At 37.1% G+C, this 20,787-nt stretch overlaps 2 protein-coding genes across 2 annotated transcripts; both read right to left on the bottom strand.

The window, feature by feature from the left end:
* Positions 1 to 3,343: 3,343 nt before the first annotated feature.
* On the bottom strand, positions 3,344 to 6,254 carry LOC113660232 (immunoglobulin superfamily containing leucine-rich repeat protein-like). The gene is made up of 2 exons (XM_027173557.2): positions 6,145 to 6,254; positions 3,344 to 4,612 (listed from the first exon to the last, which is right to left on the bottom strand). Exon 2 carries the CDS (start codon positions 4,601 to 4,603, stop codon positions 3,395 to 3,397), a length of 1,209 nt encoding a protein of 402 aa, XP_027029358.1. The 5' UTR covers positions 4,604 to 4,612; positions 6,145 to 6,254; the 3' UTR covers positions 3,344 to 3,394.
* Positions 6,255 to 11,599: 5,345 nt separating this feature from the next.
* On the bottom strand, positions 11,600 to 20,668 carry sema7a (semaphorin 7A). Its single transcript, XM_027173552.2, has 14 exons — positions 20,508 to 20,668; positions 20,238 to 20,371; positions 19,752 to 19,790; positions 19,353 to 19,448; positions 19,151 to 19,253; positions 18,247 to 18,357; positions 17,859 to 18,001; positions 17,392 to 17,570; positions 16,435 to 16,543; positions 15,392 to 15,587; positions 13,628 to 13,743; positions 13,310 to 13,455; positions 13,120 to 13,175; positions 11,600 to 13,018 (listed from the first exon to the last, which is right to left on the bottom strand). Exons 1-14 carry the CDS (start codon positions 20,614 to 20,616, stop codon positions 12,633 to 12,635), a joined length of 1,923 nt encoding a protein of 640 aa, XP_027029353.2. The 5' UTR covers positions 20,617 to 20,668; the 3' UTR covers positions 11,600 to 12,632.
* Positions 20,669 to 20,787: the final 119 nt, after the last annotated feature.

The following is a 20,787-nucleotide window of genomic DNA, read 5'->3' as shown; positions in this document are numbered from 1 at the left end:
GACACTTGACACACCTCTACTTCGTTCTATGAAAATCAAAAACATATACAATTATCTTAGTGGTGATGGACTTAAGCTACGTATAAAACACTTTCTCTGTGCACAGCTAAGATCCACCTGCTAATCAGAACACTAAACTACCCTAATTCATTGTTTTAGATACATTAATATGGGCTTTAATATGGGACCCTCTTTTGCAAACCACTGTCAAAAAACACTTTAACAAGAAATGTACACAAATGTAGGCTATGTAGGGAGTTTTTGTTTATTTGTTCATTTGGCTTCTCTGATCCTTTCGAGTTTTATTTTGCACATGAGTGGCATAAAAGTAAGTACTTCTAATGTCTCACAGACTATCACGTGATATTATGTGATATCAACATGCGTGTGCCACAACATTTAATAAAACAAGCTTAAAATTCTGATCACAGCAGTCATAACAATCGCTTATGAACATGTGCTGCACATTGCTTAAAAATGTAACTTAACTAACTTAATTCGATTTAATTTTATTTGTATGTTCTAACAATAAACATTGTCTCAAAGCAGCTTTATAAATACAGTATATAAAAGTTCATAGTCATATAGTCAACAGTAAATAGTCATTTATACTTATGTGTAAACAACATTTCTACTTTTGTATCTACATTTCTATAAATCTACATACTTCTAATTTCAGCTTTTCCTGTTAGGGTCACCACAGCAAATCATATGTTTCCAATTAACTCTCTCTTCAGCATCTACTCTCACACCAATTAACTTCATGTCCTCTTTCAACACATTATACTGTATCTCCTCTTTGTCCTTCCTCTTGACCTCTTACCTGGCAGGTCCATCTCCAACATGATTCTACCAATATAACGACTCTCTCTCTCCTCTGACAAACCATCTTAATCTAGCCTCTTTGACCTTGTCCCCAGAATAGACAATCTGAGGTGTCCCCATTGATGTGCTTGTTCCTAATCCTGTCTTTCCTTGTCACTCCTGAAGAGGATCTCAGAACATCCTCATCTCTGTTACCTCCATCTCTGCCTCATGTCTTTTAGTCACTGCAACAGTCTCTCTTTTTAAACCTTTCTTTTGATTCTTGCCGACACGCTTCTCTCACACAACTCTCATGACATTTTCTGCACCCATTCCTACCCACCTGCACTCACCTCTTCACCTCTTTCCCACACTCCCCATCACACTGGATAGCTGACCCCAAATACTTCTTGACCTCAGCCACCTGTAACCTCACTGTTCTACTTCCTTCCCTCTCATGCATACACATATAGAGCAGACTTCCACAAATCCAGGTGTTTTTCCACTTTCTCTCCACTCTCACTACAGATCACAATGTTTCTGCAAACATCACCTGTCTGACTTCATCTGTCGGCCTGTCCATCACCATGGCAAACAAGAAAGGACTCAAATCTGGGAATACTCTCTATCACCTCATCTAAGTAATTTTGCACGGTTTACAACGGATGCCCTTTCTGGTGCAACCCTCTCTATTTATCTGGGCTTGGGACAGGTGTTCTATCATTTCATTCTAGTCATCATTATTTCCTACCCAAGCTTTCTGCGCTTGTGCATTCCATATTAGCATCCTACCCAAGTGGGAGGAAATCTACAATTGTCTATCTTCACAGTCATAACCAGAAGGACATGACAAGTCACAGAGACAAAACCTGCTCAGATTTGACTCCAAATTCAAAATAATGGGTTGGTAAAGTAGCCATTGACTACTTCTCAAAGTGGGTTGAAGCCTTCCCATTGAAAACCAAAACTGCAGCTGTACCAACTTGTTTTAAACAACTTTGTTCTATTATATACAGACATGGCTGTCCTAAAAGAGTACTGAGCTATCAAGGGAGAGAATTTGTTAATGAAGTATTTTTTTAAAGTACAAAAATTAGAAATTAGTTTTCACTTTTTTTTTAAAGATTAACCATACACTTTGTAAACTGCTGAACATTAAAAAGAGTGTCACAGCAGCTTATCATGGCCCTGATGAAAAGAACCAATGATAACATTAAACGGTAAACTTTACAAATGATAATATTTTCTGGCACATTACATTACATGAAAAAAAAAATTCAATGATTGTATGGCATTATTTATATTTCAGAGCCCTCAAGAAGCTAGTAAATGATCAGCAGAATGATTGGGACATATATCTGGATGCGACTCTCTTTTCCCTAGCACTATCCATTTCTTTTAATGTATGGTAGAGAGGCAGTGTTTCCTTCAGAGGTTTCTGTGGACATGCCGGACAATGGATTGTCATTTTGTCAATGGATTGTCTCATTTTGTAAATCTAAATTTAAATTTAAATCTAAGTGTTTTGTACTATAATTGGACGAACTTTATATGGATTGTTTTGTTCAATCAATCATTATTTCAATCATTGTGTTCTAGCAAATGGAGAAACTTCTGTGTGGTGTGTTCCATGTTGGAAGGTAATGATGAAAAAAGTATGATTGAAATGATAAGGAATCATATTCATCCCACATATTCAGTTCATATCTATACATTTAAAGTACTTAAAGAAACCTATTTCTGTGGCTTAAATATTAATATTAAACTATTAATGTCTTCAAACGTATACCTGGGCTTTGAAATGGAAATATTGTAATTCAGCAAATGGTCAACTTATCCTATGATGTTCCAAATGCTCATTATCAAACATTGAAGTAATTATACTGACGTACATGTCCTTTAGTGACACATGTTTTCGAGGTGTGTAGGAACCCTTCCACCCTCCCACTAAAGGATGTGTCCTAGTTTGTACGGGTTAGTATTGAAAACACAAGATCAACTATCAGAGTTGGTCTTATCTTGAACGCAGGTGTCCTTCGGTCTTCTAACAAAGGATCCTCTTCAGGTTCTTCTACTGTACCTAATCTGTTGTTTGAATCTTTAGATGAAGGAGTCACAATTAGACCTTCTTGTCTTTTTAGGATCCTCACAATGGGAGGCCTTGTTTTTATTAAAAGAAGTGTAATACAAATAAATGTGTGTAATACATGTAAAGTAAAATACAAACAAAATATCCTTCAATTCAATTCAAGTTTATTTGTATAGTGTTTTTAACAATAGACATTGTCTCAAAGCAGCTTTACAGAACATAAACATAGAGCAGAAGGAAAACATAAGGAATAATAAACAAAATAAGGAATAATAAAAGAAAAAGAATTAACAGAATAAAAATTCAAGATTATTATTAGATATATATAGTTCACAATCTGTATGTATTTATCCCCCTATGAGCAAGTCTGAGGTGACTCAGGCAGCAGTGGCAAGGAAAAACTCCCTTAAATTGGTAAAAGAAGAAACCTTGAGAGGAACCGGACTCAAGGGGGACCCATCCTCATATGGGTGACACTGGGGGTGTGATTGTAATATACAGTCAAACAAATGTTGTATTGGTGTAAGGATCATGGACTTCAGATCTCCTTAGGATATCCTTCAAATAATAAAACAATCCTAGCATAATTTTGGGCTGCTCAAAAAAAATTTTTGGACCAGGCTCATTGTGAATAAATTCCTTTCTGTCCAGCACTGTTTTAACAGTCATCGCAATTTTCACCCTGTTTTCAGCTTTTCCCATGTCATTAGTAGCTGCACAGCTATAGTTTCCATCTTCTTTTTTGCTCAAACGAGGAATGATTAGAGTTCCATTTTGAAAGATGAGGAATCTTGTATTAGAGGGTGCACCATTAATAGGAAGCTCACTATTTTCAACAACTGAAGGCAATGGGAACGTTAATAATTGGTTTCCTGCAAAAACCTCCCACTCAACATCAGGTTTGGGGCTTCCTTTGGTTTCACAGTTTAAGATGACCGTGTGCCCCTCGTGAATTTCTGTGTTTTCAATGTTGGGCTGATAGGTTATGGTAACAGTTGGAGCCTGACATTCTAGTTTTGGCATATTAATGACCTGTAAACCTTTTAAATGGGCAGGCATCTCACATAAGATGCTGTCCTGCTCAGTCAAAATAGATTTAGATTTAGCAATCCAATCCCTCATCCACTCCAGTTTGCAAGAACAGGTGAACGGGTTGTTGTAAATCTGTAGGTGTGACATGGAGATAAGAGCATCAAAAGTTCCTTTTGCAATTGTAGTAAACTTGTTATTGTTGATGCGAACTGAGCGCAGATCTTTCAAGTTGGTAAAAGCATCCTTAGGCAGACTGACCATCTCATTGTTGTTCATTTTCAGCATCTGTAGGGCAGTGAGGTTAGAAAGGTCCTCCCATGGGAAATTGACTATTTTATTATGACTTACATCCAGATTCTTTAACAGGACCATTGGTGTCAGTGTGTTTCTCTCAATGGTGACAAGTTCATTGTGGGCGACCCAAAGAGACATAGTCTGGGTCACATTCACAAAATTCTGGGATTTCAACACTTTGATTTTGTTTGCTGAAAGGCTAAGAGTGGTCACATTGGATGGCAAGCCCTCTGGTACCAGTTGAAGTTCTTTGTAAGCACAGTCCACTAGGTGAAGAGGGTTTTTACCTGAGCAAGTACAATCTTTAGGACAGCACTGCACAGTCACAGCAAAGGTAATCACTGCAGTCCCCAAGGCGAGGAACACCAAGGACCTAGTCGCCATTTTCCACACCTGCAGTGAACACATTTACAAAGAAGGACGTTGAGAAAACTGTTCATAACTACTAAGCAAAAACTCACTGCCTAGAATAATTTAAGGAAAGAAAAAACGGGAAAAAAAATTTCAAAGATTTTTTTGCAAATAAACATGAAATATAAGTCGCATAATACTTGACAAAATATGTCACATTCAATAAACTAATTTTAGCACAATGGAGTCTGGATGGTACTCATAGTACTCAGACCAATTTGTGCAAAAACAGAAAATAAATAAAATACTTTCAAAAGAAACTTTAGATTAGATTTACGTCCTTGGTTTTTAATTTAATTTTAAACTATAAGCAAGTCTGTAAACTGTCATACCTGTGGCCTAGTATTCCGACTCCTCGTACGGAAATAAATTAATACAGCACTCGATGAAATATGATGCGATTTGTCTAGAGGTGGTAATGAGAATTAATCCAAAACATAATTAATACTCCTATGATACTCTGGAAAACGAAGCAATACTTATTGGACGGCAGATGAGACATTTTCGTTTCACTGTGATGCTTAGCAATCCGGAGATATGCGCATCGAGTGTGAGCAGGAACCATTGCGCGCTCCCGCCTCCATAGAGCAAAGAGAAAGGTTGTGCACGCGCAGCCTCTCCCTGTCTATACATTATAGCTACAGGAAATGGCGCGCCAAGAAGAAAAGGTTCATGGTTTAGATGCGCTTCTTATCTCAAAAATAGCATAATTTTTATTTTGTAGTATTGTATTGTTTTATAAAAGTGCGAAAGAAACAAGCACAAAAACTGTTTCGACTTTCCTGTAGGAATCAGGACTACATTTAGGCTGTAGGCTACACAATAAGCACTGAATTATGGCCAAACTGATAATGACTCAAGTAAGTTAAAAAATATTGATCCACGAAACGCATGAATTGAGCTTTTAAGATTTAATGACTTTCATTTAGGTGAAGCATAGAAGCAACTAGTAATTTCATACAATTTCATACAATCTATGCTATTTTGCTCAGTTTTGAGTCATTAATTGGAGTAAATGATTAGATTAAATGTTTTGTACTATAATTGGATGAACTTTATATGGATTTTTTGTTTAAACAATCATTATTTCAATCATTCTGTTCTAGGAAATGCAGAGGACTTCTGTGTGGTTTGTTCCATGTTGGAAGGTAGTGATGAAAAAAGTATGATTGAAATGATAAGGAATCATATTCATCCCACATATTCAGTTCATATCTATACATTTAAAGAAATTAAAGAACCTTTTTCTGTGGCTTAAATAACTATTAATGTCTTCAAACGTATACCTGGGCTTTGAAATGGAAATATTGTAATTCAGCAAATGATCAACTTATCCTATGATGTTCCAAATGTTCATTATTTAACATTGAAGTAATTATACTGACGTACATGTCCTTTAGTGAGACATGTTTTCGAGGTGCATAGGAACCCTTCCACCCACCCACAAAGGATGTGTCCTTGTTTGCACGGGTTAATATTGAAAACACAAGATTAACTATCAGAGTTGGTCTTACCTTGAACGCAGATGTCCTTCGGTCTTCTAACAAAGATCCTCTTCAGGTTCTTCTACCTAATCTGTTGTTTGAATCTTTAGATGAAGGAGTCACAATTAGACCTTCTTGTCTTTTTAGGATCCTCACAATGGGAGGCCTTGTTTTTATTAAAAGAAGTGTAATACAAATAAATGTGTGTAATATATGTAAAGTAAAATACAAAAAAATATCCTTCAAATAATCAAACAATACTAGCATAAGTAGAAGTAATTAAAATGCAAAGATAAGAACAAACCAAGAAACACTCCATGTGTAAGCCTGCATTTGTTCTCCTGATTCAACCTCTATCAGCAATAACAAAGTATAGCACACTGAGCTTGGCTCTAGGTGAATGCACACCAGTAACTGGTTCTAAAACTATTTATACCATTTATTAGTATGATTCCATAATGTCATTCTGCTTCTGTCAGCATCCTGTCATCTACAGTATCCTGTCAGGCGTCTCTTATGATCTCATGATTCGCAAAAACATCCTGAGAAGGTTCGTCAATTTTCTGCTGATTGTGTGTTCTTATGCTGCTGACACAAAACCTTGTGATTTCATTTTAAGCTTTCACTGTTACTCTCTGTTTTAATATCTGAACATACTATTGAACATTATATCATTTCTTAATCATACAAATGATTACATTATTTCATATAAAAGGTAAAAAAAACTTATCATTCTATAAAATGAAAAAGAAAATTCATATAAAAGGTAAAGAAAACTTATAACAATTCTATAATATTCTTTCAGCAAGATGATGGGTCTTGACCCAACTGTCTAGGTACAGTGTCTGTTCCTCTTTTGGTTGAATCAGCTTCCTTCTGGGTCTCTAATTTACAGTTTTAATCAGATATATCCAATTTATTTATTTATTTTATTTCTTTATTTCTTTTATTTTTACCCATTTCTTTTAGTTTATTTTCCACAGCTTCCTTTTTCCTTGCTTTCTGTCTTTGCTGTCTTTTATTTCTTTTGTATATACAGTCAAGCCCGAAATTATTCATACCCCTGGCAAATTCTGACTTAAATCCAACCATCCATTCATTTTCTACCACAAGCAGGGACACCCAGACTTCCCTCTCCCCAGACACTTCCTCCAGCTCTTCCGGGGAATACCGAGGTGTTCCCAGGCCAGCCAAGAGAAATAGTCCCTCCAGCATGTCCTAGGTCTTCCCCGGGGCCTCCTCCCAGTTGGACACCCCCGGAACACCTACCCAGGGAGGCATCCAGGATTCATCCGGAACAGATGCCCGAGCCACCTCAGCTGACTCCTCTCGATGTGGAGGAGCAGCGGCTCTACTCAGAACTCCTCCCGAGCTCCTCACCCTACAGTATCTCTAAGGGAGTGCCCAGCCACCCTGTGGAGGAAACTCATTTCGGCTGTCTGTATCCGGGATCTTGTCCTTTCAGTCATGACCCAAAGCTCATGACCTTAGGTGAGGGTAGGAACGTAGATCAACTGGTGAATAGAATGCTTCGCCTTGCGGCTCAGCTCGTTCTTCACCACAACAGACCGGTATATCGACCGCATCACTGCAGAAGACTTACTCCCGGCAATGCGACCCAAACTCCTGCTCCGGTCATATAGGGACCAGACAGCCCTTAGCAGAAAGCCCTGGACCCCATACTCCCACAGGTCACCACGAGGGACACAGTCGAATGCCTTCTCCAGATCCACAAAGCACATGTGGACTGGTTGGGCAAACCCAACAGCAACCTGGTGAGGGTATAAAGATTGTCCAGTGTTCCACGACCGGGATGAAACCCGCATTGTTCCTCCTGAATACGAGGTCCGACTATCGGCCGAATTCTCCTCTCCAGTACCCTGGCATAGAATTTTCCGGGGAGTGTGATACCCCTGTAGTTGGAACACACCCTCCAGTCCCCCTTTTTAAACAGAGGGACCACCTCCCCAGTCTGCCAGTCCAGAGGCACTGTCCACAGCCGCCACGCGATGTTGCAGAGGTGTGTCAACCAAGACAGGCCCACAACATCCAGAGACTTGAGGTACTCAGGGCGGATCTCATCCACCCCTGTTGCCTTGCCACTGAGGAGCTTCTCAACTACCTCAGTGACCTCAGCTTGGGGGATCAATGAGTCCACAAATGAGCCCTCTGCCACTGCTTCCTCAGTGGAAGACATGTCGGTGGGGTTGAGGAGATCCTCGAAGTACTCCTTCGACCGTCCGAAGATGTCACCAGTCGAAGTCAGCAGATTCCCACACCCACTGTAAACAGTGTGCTCAGGGCACTGCTTCCCCCTCCTGAGGCGCCGGACGGTTTGCCAGAATTTATTCGATGCCAACCGATAGTCCTTCTCCATGGCCTCACCAAACTCCTTCCAGACCCGAGTTTTTGCCTCCGCAACCACCCGGGCTGAAGCTCGCTTGGCCCTCCGGTACCTATCAGCACACTCCGGTACCTATCAGCAGCCTCCAGAGTCCCCCAAGCCAACCAGGCTCGATAGGACTCCTTCTTCAGCTTGACGGCATCCCTTACTTCCGGGGTCCACCACCGGGTTCGGGGATTGCCACCACGACAGGCACGGGAGACCTTACGGCCACAGCTCCGTGCGGATGCATCGACAATGGAGGTGGAGAATATTGTCCACTCGGACTCAGTGTCTCCAGTCTCCCTTGGGATCTGGTTTAAGCTCTGCCGAAGGTGGGAGTTGAAGATCTCTCTGACTGGAGACTCTGCCAAACATTCCCAGTGGACCCTCACAGATATTCCCATAGACTGTCACAGTTTGCAAAGGGTATGAATAATTTTGGACATGCCACTTTTTGTTCAAATGTAAATAAAAGATGAGTAATAATTTTTTCCACAATGATGATTCTTGTACATCGTCATATTATCTTCTAAGAGACGCTTGTGTCATTTCTAATCAAGAAACAACTTGCTGGTGTATGAATAATTTTGGGCTTGACTGTATATATATATATATATATATATATATATATATATATATATATATATATATATATATATATATATATATACTGTATATATTATTATTATTATTATTATTATTATTATTATTATTATTATTTTACATTTGTCTTTTAAATTAACTGTTGTACAGTTAAGTCAGTTTTTTTCTCTGGAGTTACTATTGTGCTTAAAATCAATTTTCTTAAATAATGACTTTACCAGAGATTATGCTGAAATAGACCAGTTTATTAAGGTGCTTATAAACTCTGGACTGGATTTTCTTATCAGAAAAAGCTACCCATGATTTTGGGTAGAACTATAGGAACTACATTCTGATGAAGTAAGTAATGTCAGTATCTGCTACCAATGTTAAAACTGAGTATTGCAGTGTTATGTCTATTTTAAAATAAACATAAGAAATCCTGACAAGTAGGGGGAAAACTTGCAACCCATGTGGCCAGATTAGTAAACAACACATAACGCTCACAATACTCATAATTAGCTGCATGCGCAAAAAAGAGAAATATCCAACAAACGTCCGAATGCTTATTAAAACCTTGTTTTAACCTGTTACACTTTATTCAGTTTGTCCAGCAGAGGACAGCATTGAGACACGTTTGTGGCAACGAACACAACCATCAGTGATCAGTTTCACTAACGTGAATAACATGTACTTTATATTGAGAATATAGGCTGGTTTCTGGCTATATGCATATAATGTTTTAAATAATATAATTGAATAAGCTTACATAATGTTATTTATTTAAAGCATAACTAATCATAGATTCAAAGACAAATTAGTTCATTATGGGCCACTTTGAATCTCGATGCAAACTCCACCATGCATGAAGCAATGCATAGACTCCTGACTGCTCTGAGCCACAACCCAAAACATGCAAAACAAACTGTACGAATTACTACGATACTCATCCATTATGAAAATTTAAGTACTCTCGATGATATGCCAAAAAGAGTATTATCGTATCAAATCATCCAGCCCAAGTGGCCATCTTGTTCAGGATTTTTTGGCCCCAAGTTTAGGTTTAATCTGACCTGTTTGGCTTCTCTTTTCCTTTCAAGTTTTCTTTTGTCACACTTACTGTGGGTTTATAATTATCCAAGTTCTTTCTTTACATTCACATTTACATTTACATCATTTGGCAGACGTGCTTATCCAGAGAGACGTACAAAAGTGCTTAAGTCTCTATCATTGGATACATTAACTCTGGTTCTCTAGGTTACATACTTAAAATAGCATGAGTCTAAAGCCCATGAAATACTTCAACTAGCACTTCCTCCCTGTTTGTTGTACGTGCAAACAGGGAGGTTGAAGTGTTTCATGGGTATTCACCCTTAGTTGAAGTTCATTCCACCACCTCGGTGCCACCTCTTTCTACTTCAACCCCACAGAATAAAACCATTTACAAATTAATTTCATACAATTCTCTTTAAATTCATGCTCATCAAGGGCTTTCCAATGGCAAGGACTATTGTCCACATATCCAATAAAAGAGTCTGTGCTTGTGCTTGTTTGTTCAAGTAATTGAGTAAATAATGTATAAAGCATAAAATAATTTTAATGAACAAACAAAGCTTGTGGGAAATTATTGCCTCCATATGTTTTGAATAATCGTTTTGTTTGAAGGAAATGTATAGATGTGCAAGGCGTATTGTTACCTCTTCATGACTAATGGTTCATTTGACCTAACTCATGAACACGTATTGTATTTAATGGTTCTTTGCAGAAACTATATCCATTATTCTGGACATGTCCTTAACCCTATATCAATAATCACTACAAGGACAAAGTACAATATGGCAGTGTCTCCCAGCGTTTGAAACAATCCTATTTGGGTTTCTATTCAGGACTTAGATTAACAGATTACTCAGGAGATCCTGACTTGACCTTAATCAGGTTTACAGGTCAACTCCAAAACTGCCTTTGCACCTAAGGCCAGGAAACCTCAAACTCAAGGTAAACCAAATTCACATTAGCCAGTTACCATGTCTTTTTAAGCTAACAACTTGTTACTGTTTTAAATACGTAATTCTGTATCCCGTGTTAATTGTGTCAAAACCATTGGCCATTAATATGGTGTCTCCATCATTTTCTATGATGTGCTTGCTCATTTAAAGTCAATAAGTAAACTGCTGAGTTTGTTTAGATTAACAATGAAATATTACAGGAAAAATAGACACCACGTCTTAATCACTTTAATAAAATATTATTACTGTCCAGTGTAGCATCACCCTACACCTAGCAAAATATAATGCTTTTAACAGGTTGATATCCTGTAGAGCAGACAATAATAGTTGAAATTCTTTGGAAAGGCTTGGTTGTTTTGTTATGTATCCTGTATCACCGCCTGTTGTTGTAATCATCTATCAATAAATAATAGCTCAACCATGTTTTTCCATGATGTAATGGCACCTGTTTTTAACAGCACACAGTAACTATATATAAAAATAAATATCACAAATGCACACACACACAGGATCCAGATTAAAAGTTAAAAATTTTCTTTATAAACAAGTTTTGTAAAATAAATAAATATACTCTCTAATTAAAATGCACAAAAAGTGCAGTAAAATAAACAGATTAACTTCATTCCACACCCTTTCCTTTATCCTCCATTATCATTCTGTCATCAGAGCCTATGCCCGGATGGGTGACACCTACTTCCAGTCTGAGCAATAAAAATCACGCAGTCATTCTTAATTCAGCCCACTTCTTAAATAATTAAGTTAACTGACTGTTCAATTCCATCAGATCTGCCACATGGATTACTCATTATAACACTTACATATGATCACTCGTATCAGTTACAGCCCAAATCACATCACTTTATAGACTGTACATAGATCACATTCTAATTCTACAGCAGCAGCAGGAACCACTGAACACTGTGTTGTTAAAATCTCACCCCCAAGATCCTTAAACAAAGGATTTCCATGCAAGATTCATATCTACGCAAGGAAATTAATAAAGAATGCTACATATGCATTAAGGGACTCAGGGGTGGTTAGGGAAAGAGCTTAAGACCAAGGGTCCTTAATAAACATGGGGCCCAAAAGGGAATCTAAAAATATTAATAAAATAATTTAATAATTTAAATTTAATAATTTAATAATGTAATAATTTAAATGTATAAATCAAATTATTAGAAAAGTTTAAGTAATTTAAAGATGTGATGACAAACATTTTTACCTTGAAACTAACAAAAAAGATGACTTACTGTTAAACCTAGGTGAGGAACTCAGCACAGCACCAATAAATAAGACATTCATTCACATATTTTTCAAAAATATTATAAAAGAAATGTTATTAAGAGCTATTAGACTAAATGATCTCAAAACTCCCTGCTATATAATTCAGACAACACCTACTTATGATCTGTTTCATTAATCTTATTTGAATTAGACTCCATGGCTATGACATATGGAATGTTACTGGTATTACACCATCCCACCAAACCCAAGACATACACTTTTGCAACTTGCTTGCTTTCCGATGCAACCATTGATTTATATTACTGTACACTGAAAAGAAGTGCAGTGAATACTGCCAACAGCCATTCTTTCTGAGCTGTGAGTTTGAAAGCTTTGCTTAGGATCTGTGGCTTAGCTGGAGCATGCAATTCATATACTTTAATAATTTTGTCATAGTTACGCTCCCTTGAGACACAGTTGTACATCCCATAGTCATGTTCATGGATATCTGGTATTAAATGGAGGCAGTCGGACTTAGTCCTCTGACATGGTATGCTTCTCTGATTATCTCTGTGCTTCCAGCTGTAGGTGGCATGGTGCGAGTCAATTGGGCAGGAAAGGTAAAAAGGGAAACCGTTGGGCACAGTGTGCACTATTGGAGGGGCTGGATATGAGAATGTTACATCCCGCTTGGGCCTTTTGAGAGCTGTGTAAGAAAAATGTCATTTAAAGGATTTTAGCAACAACAAAAAAAAAAACAAAATCACACAGAAAAAAAGAACATCAAAAGGGAATTTGGAATCTTGCCTGAATATCTGGAACATATTTGCGGTTCACCAGTGGCAATATTTTGAATTCCCCCTCTGCAATTGGTTTATAATACAATACCATTCAGTTCAGGCTTATTTAGCTTTTTTTACAATACATTGAGGACACAATTTTAATCTGACAAGCTTATAAAACATGCAAACATCAGGAAAATGCTTGCAAAACATACTTCATTTGTGAAGTGCATCCATTTTCAGTCCAAGCACAGTATGGGTCCCTGGCAAGAACACAATCTTCACAGGATGTATTGTAGTCGTGGCAATTCTGCAGGTCTAAGACAGACATTTTTCCAGGATATCCAACAAACAACTTTCTCTGAGAAAGTAAAGTGTAAGCAGCAAAAAGGGAATACGTTGTGTGATTTAAATTGTACTATATACTGACTGTATTCATAAAGATACATACTGTATATTAAGGGAATTTTAAGAATTTAAGAGAACAACATTTTCAAAAACAAATGAAAATTCAGATTGGAGTCAGGCTGTACCTTTTTAGAGTGTAGTTTCATTGAGAGAACAGGAGCAGAACCATTACAAAGACTTGTTTCAGAAATTATAAAGGCTTTGGAATCATGCTCCAGCATCTTATGGATCTTTCCAGTGTCTGTAGTTCACACACACACACACACACACACACACACACACACACACACACACACACACACACACACACACACACACACACACACACACACACATGGAATGACTAAAGAGAAGACAACTAACAAACAGCTAACCACCTCAGTTATTAACATTTCTCACTTTTGAGGTGGAGCTAAGAGGCAAATCTAGACTCATTGACAGTTTATAACTTAATTGTTATCATGTAACATGAAATCATTACACACACAGCTATATGGTAAATTATTGCCTGAAGTATACTGCAATGCAGAAAACTGCTGCAACAACCTTTCAACCCAGACTTTCGTTACCCGTTACCCATTGCATAATTATGCTAATTAGATTTTCCTTTTCCTAAATTTTCACAACTTTTACAAGCTTGTAATTAAGATGCTAGAATATCTTGCATGCCACAAGTCGTATCAAAGGCATGGGAAGCAATTCATTATGGAAAATGTGAGTTTTAACAACATTTAGTTTTTTGTACAAAATTAGAGGAAAGCACTACCTGCCCTCTTCATCATACAGTATATGAGATCACATTTGCCTGTTATTGGCTACTGTTGCTCTGTCTGCCAGGGTAGAGAGAGTACTCCAAAACCTCTCTCCCCAAGGTTACTGTCACGGTCGGCGGACCTGCCCCGCCTCCCAACCGGCAACACAGATAAGCGTCTCCAGAATATTAGTCGCTTCTGGACTACACCTTCATCACCCATCACGCAAACTATTTACTTCGCCACCCGATTCCTATCAGCCTGCGCCTATAAATAGGAACTTGAACGCTATGCGTTAGCAGGTATTCTGAGCGTTTCGTAGTGCCGGTTTTTTATCCTTTTTCTCTATTCTGGTTCCTCATTGTTTGCTGTGTGCCCTGACCTTTTGCCTGTCCTTGCGTGTCTGATTTTGCCTGCCCTACTATATTGTGTTTACCGTTGTTGATCCTGCTGCAAATGGCTCACCAGCCTTATGTCTCCTCATTACAGTTATACTGGGACAGTTAAAAATTTGATGACATTGTTAGACTTGTAGAGAGCCTGAAATCTGAGACAGGAAATGTTTTATTCAGACACATTAAAGTCAATGTGTGGCCCTCACTAAATAATGCATCATAGCACACACCAACAGTATTCAGAAAAAAAGAGGACAGTCCAGTAAACACTGAAAAATTTTCAAATTATACAATATAATGTACAGTAAATGCTGAATAGACATCCCTCGCACCATAGTTTTGAGCCACTTCCTTACATAGTTCCATAATTTCCAGTTATACACAATAAAAGCACATGGATGCAAACATACATTATGAAGCCTTGCAGACTGCCCCATCAATTGTAATTGCTTAGCCACTGTTATATTAGATGGTGGCTACCACTTTGTTTATCTCATCCCTGCCTTTTTCTGACCTTTTTGTTTTGATTTGCTGATTGTGTTTTGGATTTGTCTTTCTTGTGTTGACCTTGTTTGTTTCAACCCTCCTATTATTATACGTCCTGCGAATGGACTCTTGACCTCAGTGAACCTTATGTAACATTTGCTAAACTGTAGAGCTGAAGTTGAAGAAAGAACAGGAAGATAATTTTGAAGCATAACAACAATGTGTAAACCCCAAGTAATTGATTAATAGTGCATACCTGTAGCAAGCAGCAATATATTGTACACTTCTCCATCTGATGCCTGCACACTATCCACTGCAATTTTGGTGTAATTCGTATTGCTGCTATAGAATGGAACATGTTTCTGAATGGGATGGACCCAGTCAGTCATCTCAGGATAGTTTTTAACAATAAGGATAGGAGGGTTTGGTAGAGACCTACTGTCACTCACACACTGAAAAATACAAAAAAAAAGAAAAGAAATAAATCCAATGCCTGGATTTGTCCTAAGCAGTATTGAATACCCTGGAAAACAAAATATGGACAGCAATCAAAGACTTTACAAGTAGAACTGTCCCTGCAAACATGAAAATTGGCATAAAAGGGAACAAAAATGTCATAAATCATTCATTAAAATATTCATACTGTGTGCATGTATTTGTAGTTGTGGCCATGTGGTTTTTAGTGATATATGGTTTTTGTAAAGTAAAATATTAGTTAAGCTAAGGTATGTTTGTAATAAATTCCAGAGTTTTGTTCATATTTGAGTGGGGTGGGGGATTCAATACATCCTGACCAGTGTGGAGCTTATATAATAGGCATTGTTGTGAAATCTAAAAATATACTTACAGAGGATAAGGACAAGGATAACCTTGGTAAAATAATATAATTGAGACATCAAGAACTAGTATAATTTCTAATAATTACACCAGTCACAACTGCCATTATTATTATTATTATTATTATTATTATTAAAAATTACTTAACATAACCATTTAGAGGTTAGGACAAGGTGGCAACAAAATGACACAACTGGAAAACTTAAATGACACACACTTGGGTCTGTACACATAGAATTATTGTGTTATGGGCATGATGATGATTGTTAGGATATACTGAAACATGCATAATCAAATGATTTAAAAGAACATGATAAAGGTACAATTCAAATAGAATTATCCTTAGAATTTCTATGAGCTTGCCTGATTTTGTTCACTTGAGTACCTCCAGTTGTGATGGACAGGTAACAGTGTAAATGTACAGTAACTAAATATAGTCTTAAATGAAAAAAGAGTTCTTACAGTTCCTGGTCTTGGGATGGGAATTTCCTCATTGTATCCTTTAAAACTGGATTTCTCAAAAACATCATCAAGCTCATCTAAGGAGTATATGCAAACAGCCGTGGCATTCCTGTGCCATGTGTTAACAAACAGACATGTTAATACAAACAGATCCTTATAAAAATTATTCACTGTACAGTATCTTTATGTTTCACACAAGGAGTATATACACTCCTCAGCCATAAATTAAAAACCACTGGAAGGCAGACTGTATAACATTGATTAAAATGTCATCTACCATGGGGTGGGATATATTATGCAGCAAATGAGCAATCAGTTCTTGAAACTGATGTGCTGAAAGCAGGAAGTATGTGTAAGGATATGAGCAACCTTGACAAAGAATAAATTGTGATGGCTAGACGACTGTGAAGGCTAGGTGACTCAGATGGTATGCATAAAAGTGCCCAACCCGACCCCTAGTCCGCAACCAAAAGCCTACAACACGCCTACGGTATGTACTGTACTTGATCATAAGAAGCTAATTAGTGGGTACATGTATGATGCAAAAATGGTTCAATGAACCTGACAAAGAGTTCACTGTGTTGAGTTGGCCTTCAATGTCCGATTTAGCAACTGAGAAATGAGCTGAACAAAAACCCTAAACCACAGAGGCCCCACGATGCAAGGTACAGGATTTAAAGAAACTGCTGCTGCTAACATCTTGGTGCCAGATACCACAGCATACCATCTGAGGTTTTGTTAAGTCCATGCCTTTAAGAGGGACTGACACAATAATAGGTGGGGGGCTTCCATGTCTTGGCTGGTGGGTGTATTTAAATAGTTGAACTGATGCCATGCTGTGCATAAATAAAGGATGTTGTTCACCTCCACTAATAGAGGAGGATGTTTACAAACTAAGCTGTACAAAGAGAGAGTATCTACTGACTAAGCTATACAGAGGTAGAGGAGGATGTTTACCAGCTGCTTGAGAAAAGAGCATAAACCCGGGATTCCTTCCAGTCATCAGAGTGTAGCACAAAGATGTCTTGCAAACGATTAAAGTACAGTGACTCTCCAGGAATCGCACACACAAGGCGTGCCTTCAAAAATGATGTCCAAATGTTTTGGAAAATTCTCTTCGGCCCACCTTTGTCAATCTACAATGAGATGCTATAAATGAAAAAGAATCTGATGCTGCAACTGCAAAGTGTTCTTATATTACAAACCAAGCTATAGCTGAACCATTGAAAGCGACATCTAAGAGTATTATCAAATAACACACCATCAGAACTTTTCCCCATCATACAGTTTCAAAGGACAATGCACTTTTTTCTGTAGAATGCTTGTAAAACACCCAATATTTTAGGGCATGTTTATTGTCTATCAATACTAAGAAACTTGGAATGTTATCTGTGCAAAGTCCTGCCTACTTAAGTGTGCTTTACCTTGCATACTCTGGCCACTCTAGAAATCCAGGGGTCAGCTTCAGGACTGATGTCTGAGTTTTTCTCTCGAAAGAAAACATAGATTTTCTCATTCTGTGGGTCCCCAGGTCTTCTGGCCACAAAAGCTGAGATAAATGTTGGTTCTGGAATGGAGTAGGCCAAGAGAGGAATGAATATTACAGCAAACCCATTTAGAGCAATTTGAATATAAACATTGCTATCACAAATATTTAGTAATTTTAATTCTACAAAGCTCATAAATACATCCATTCAGTGGTAAAATGTAGTATAATTTGGTTCAACACCAAAAGAGTCAATGTCAGTTTTCACATGTAATATATAATATTCATGTTTTTTCAGGGGTATTTGTGTAATTTCTTTTATCTACCTGTAATCCATGGATCATACATAAATAAACTGTTTTGGATGCCTGAATGCCTGCGGAACTGTAGTGACGTTCCATCCGAATAAAGTGGAGCTGCAGCATAAATGTCTCCATCTCGGTAAAAGAAAATAATGAATTAAATATTTAAACAAACAAACAAACAAACAAACAAATAAATAAATGTGTATCCTTTTCACATAACTTTTATGTAACACAATTTATGTAACTACTAACTGCACAATTAGTTCATAAAAACATCATAAAACATATTGTGCTTGTACAAATATCTTGTGAATATTACTTTCTTTCATCATATGACTCAATCTTAGTTTGCGAGGAAATGATATTTGAATGCTGTAGATTTATGTAAGGCCAAACTAGCCGGAAGTGCCCTTAATAAATTGTTAGATTCAGCATTATAATGCACTCTAAGCTTTCTGAGGACAAAACAGCACAATGCATTTTGTATATCTTTATGTTCCTGTCATTTTTCCATAAATGTAATTGAAAACCCGGCAAAGTGTGTACGAGCTTCTTAAGCATGCCATAGGCATTTAAATAATGATTGCTGGTAATTGTGCATGCCAGGTATTTAGATTTATATCTATTATAGCCTTTCTACATGTCATGTACATGTTTTCATGCTGCATCTAAAGCAGAGTATCTGCATCTTTAAGCATCAATAAATGGGATGTGGTAGCCTAGTTGTAGCCTAGTGGGTCAAGTGCTGGACTACCAATCGGAGGTTGTGAGTTTGACTCCCAAGTCCACCAAGCTGCCACTGCTGGGCCCCTGAGCAAAGCCCTTAACCCTCAATTGCTCAGTGGTATAAAATGAGATAAAAATGTAAGTCACTCTGGATAAGGGTGTCTGCTAAATGCTGTAAATGTATATGAACTTTGCATACCTACTACAAGCGATAGAGAGTTTTGGGAGTAAGTATAAGGTGAGATGCCAATGCCATCAATACTTTCCACAACCACACTAGAGCTATTGATTATTCTTGTATCCTATGAAAAAGAGCAATTCAAAGGAATAAGAAGGATCAGTTCAGTTCAGCTACACAAAAGCAAAAGAATATGTTGATTAATGTTATTAAACTAACCTACCAGCTTCCAGCACTTTGGCTGTTTCCCATTTGTTGCACAAACAAAAAGCCAGTCCTGGAATTCTTCAATTACAGTTATGACGTTTTCACAAGAGCTCTAAAATATTTGAAAAATGTGCATTTAATTGGTACCCAACACTGGCTCATTAGACTCAAAAAAAACTTCTGGTTTAGCTGCTAAATGAACCCACGCAAACTTGTAAATGTGCAATTATGGTGTCTGGAAATTTGGGTAGAATTTTACTCTTTTACTTAATCAAAGATGTCACACATAATACTTAAGTAAAGCAAAACGACTTAACAAAACAAAAAATCTAAGCCTTTTTTTAATCACAAAAAAGTACATGATTTCTAAGACGGTTCCTACTGTATATGATACATGCACATAAGGCATACATACCCCATGACAAGAACCACCGATATCTGTCAGATTCAGATTCTACAACCAAAACAAATTCATTTTATTACATTATTTCTATCACTTTTATAATTAAACTTTCTCCTCTTACAGTACCTAAATACTAAAGAATATGTAAACTTTTGACTGTTCATTCGACACACCACAGACACACATCACAACCCTTTTTGTTTTTCACAATGTTTAATAAAGAAACAACTATTTATTGATGTGCTGCTGATTTACAATTAGATTTGGTTTTGTTTTTAATAAATGTATGCTAATCGTATTAAAATAGGAATATTAATGATATAATTTGTCAGCTTGATAAATGTTATAGTAATCTTTATACTTTAATTTATATGTGTAATATAATGTAATATATAATTTTTATGTAATATATTATATATTATGAATGTATATTATATAATATATAATTTGGAATCTTTATAACGACTATAAACCATTATAATCTTTATAAATATTTACCTTTACTACACCCCCATCGTTCACCTCTAAAACATTGTCTAGTTTCCCCAAAAGCAGATTCTCAGATCCATTTCGAAGGAAGAAGACTGTATGGTTTACATGTTTGCTATAGTTTAGATGCTTACTTCGATTATCTGTTGAAGAAAATAAAACAAAATAAAGTAAATAAGATATTAGACAGAATGTTTTCCTGTATTATTACAAACCCTTCTGTCATTATAATGATTAATAAAGCAAGACAAAGACGTGATGCATGATAAATAAACATACCTTCTCGCAAAGTTAATCTGGGGATCGACCTCCAACAAAAAACAGACAGAAAACATGAACCAAAAAGAAGCGCCTGGAAGACCAGTTTCATTTCTGTAACAGCCAACATCTCCTGTGATGTAAACTCCGCTGCGGAGCGCAGTTTATTCAGCTTACAGTGCAAGATTTCATAGGGAGGGGATCTATTGAAGAGCCCATAACATGTCTCTGTGTCAACAATAATGAATGGATATATAATAATGAATGAAATATTATATTATATTATATTATATTATATTAT

The sequence above is a fragment of the Tachysurus fulvidraco genome, chromosome 10, assembly GCF_022655615.1.
Source record: "Tachysurus fulvidraco isolate hzauxx_2018 chromosome 10, HZAU_PFXX_2.0, whole genome shotgun sequence".
Lineage (NCBI taxonomy): Eukaryota > Metazoa > Chordata > Actinopteri > Siluriformes > Bagridae > Tachysurus > Tachysurus fulvidraco.
This window is presented reverse-complemented; position numbering and strand designations above follow the sequence as displayed.

Excerpts from the sequence above, each read along its gene's own strand:
- LOC113660232 (XM_027173557.2), bottom strand. The coding sequence starts at position 4,603 with ATGGCGACTAGGTCCTTGGTGTTCCTCGCCTTGGGGACTGCAGTGATT.
- sema7a (XM_027173552.2), bottom strand. The coding sequence starts at position 20,616 with ATGTTGGCTGTTACAGAAATGAAACTGGTCTTCCAGGCGCTTCTTTTT. Across the intron at positions 20,372-20,507 it reads CAGATTAACTTTGCGAGAAG|ATAATCGAAGTAAGCATCTA; the intron begins GTATGTTTATTT and ends TTTCTTCAACAG. Across the intron at positions 15,588-16,434 it reads CCATCCCAAGACCAGGAACT|TGTGTGAGTGACAGTAGGTC; the intron begins GTAAGAACTCTT and ends TGTATTTTTCAG.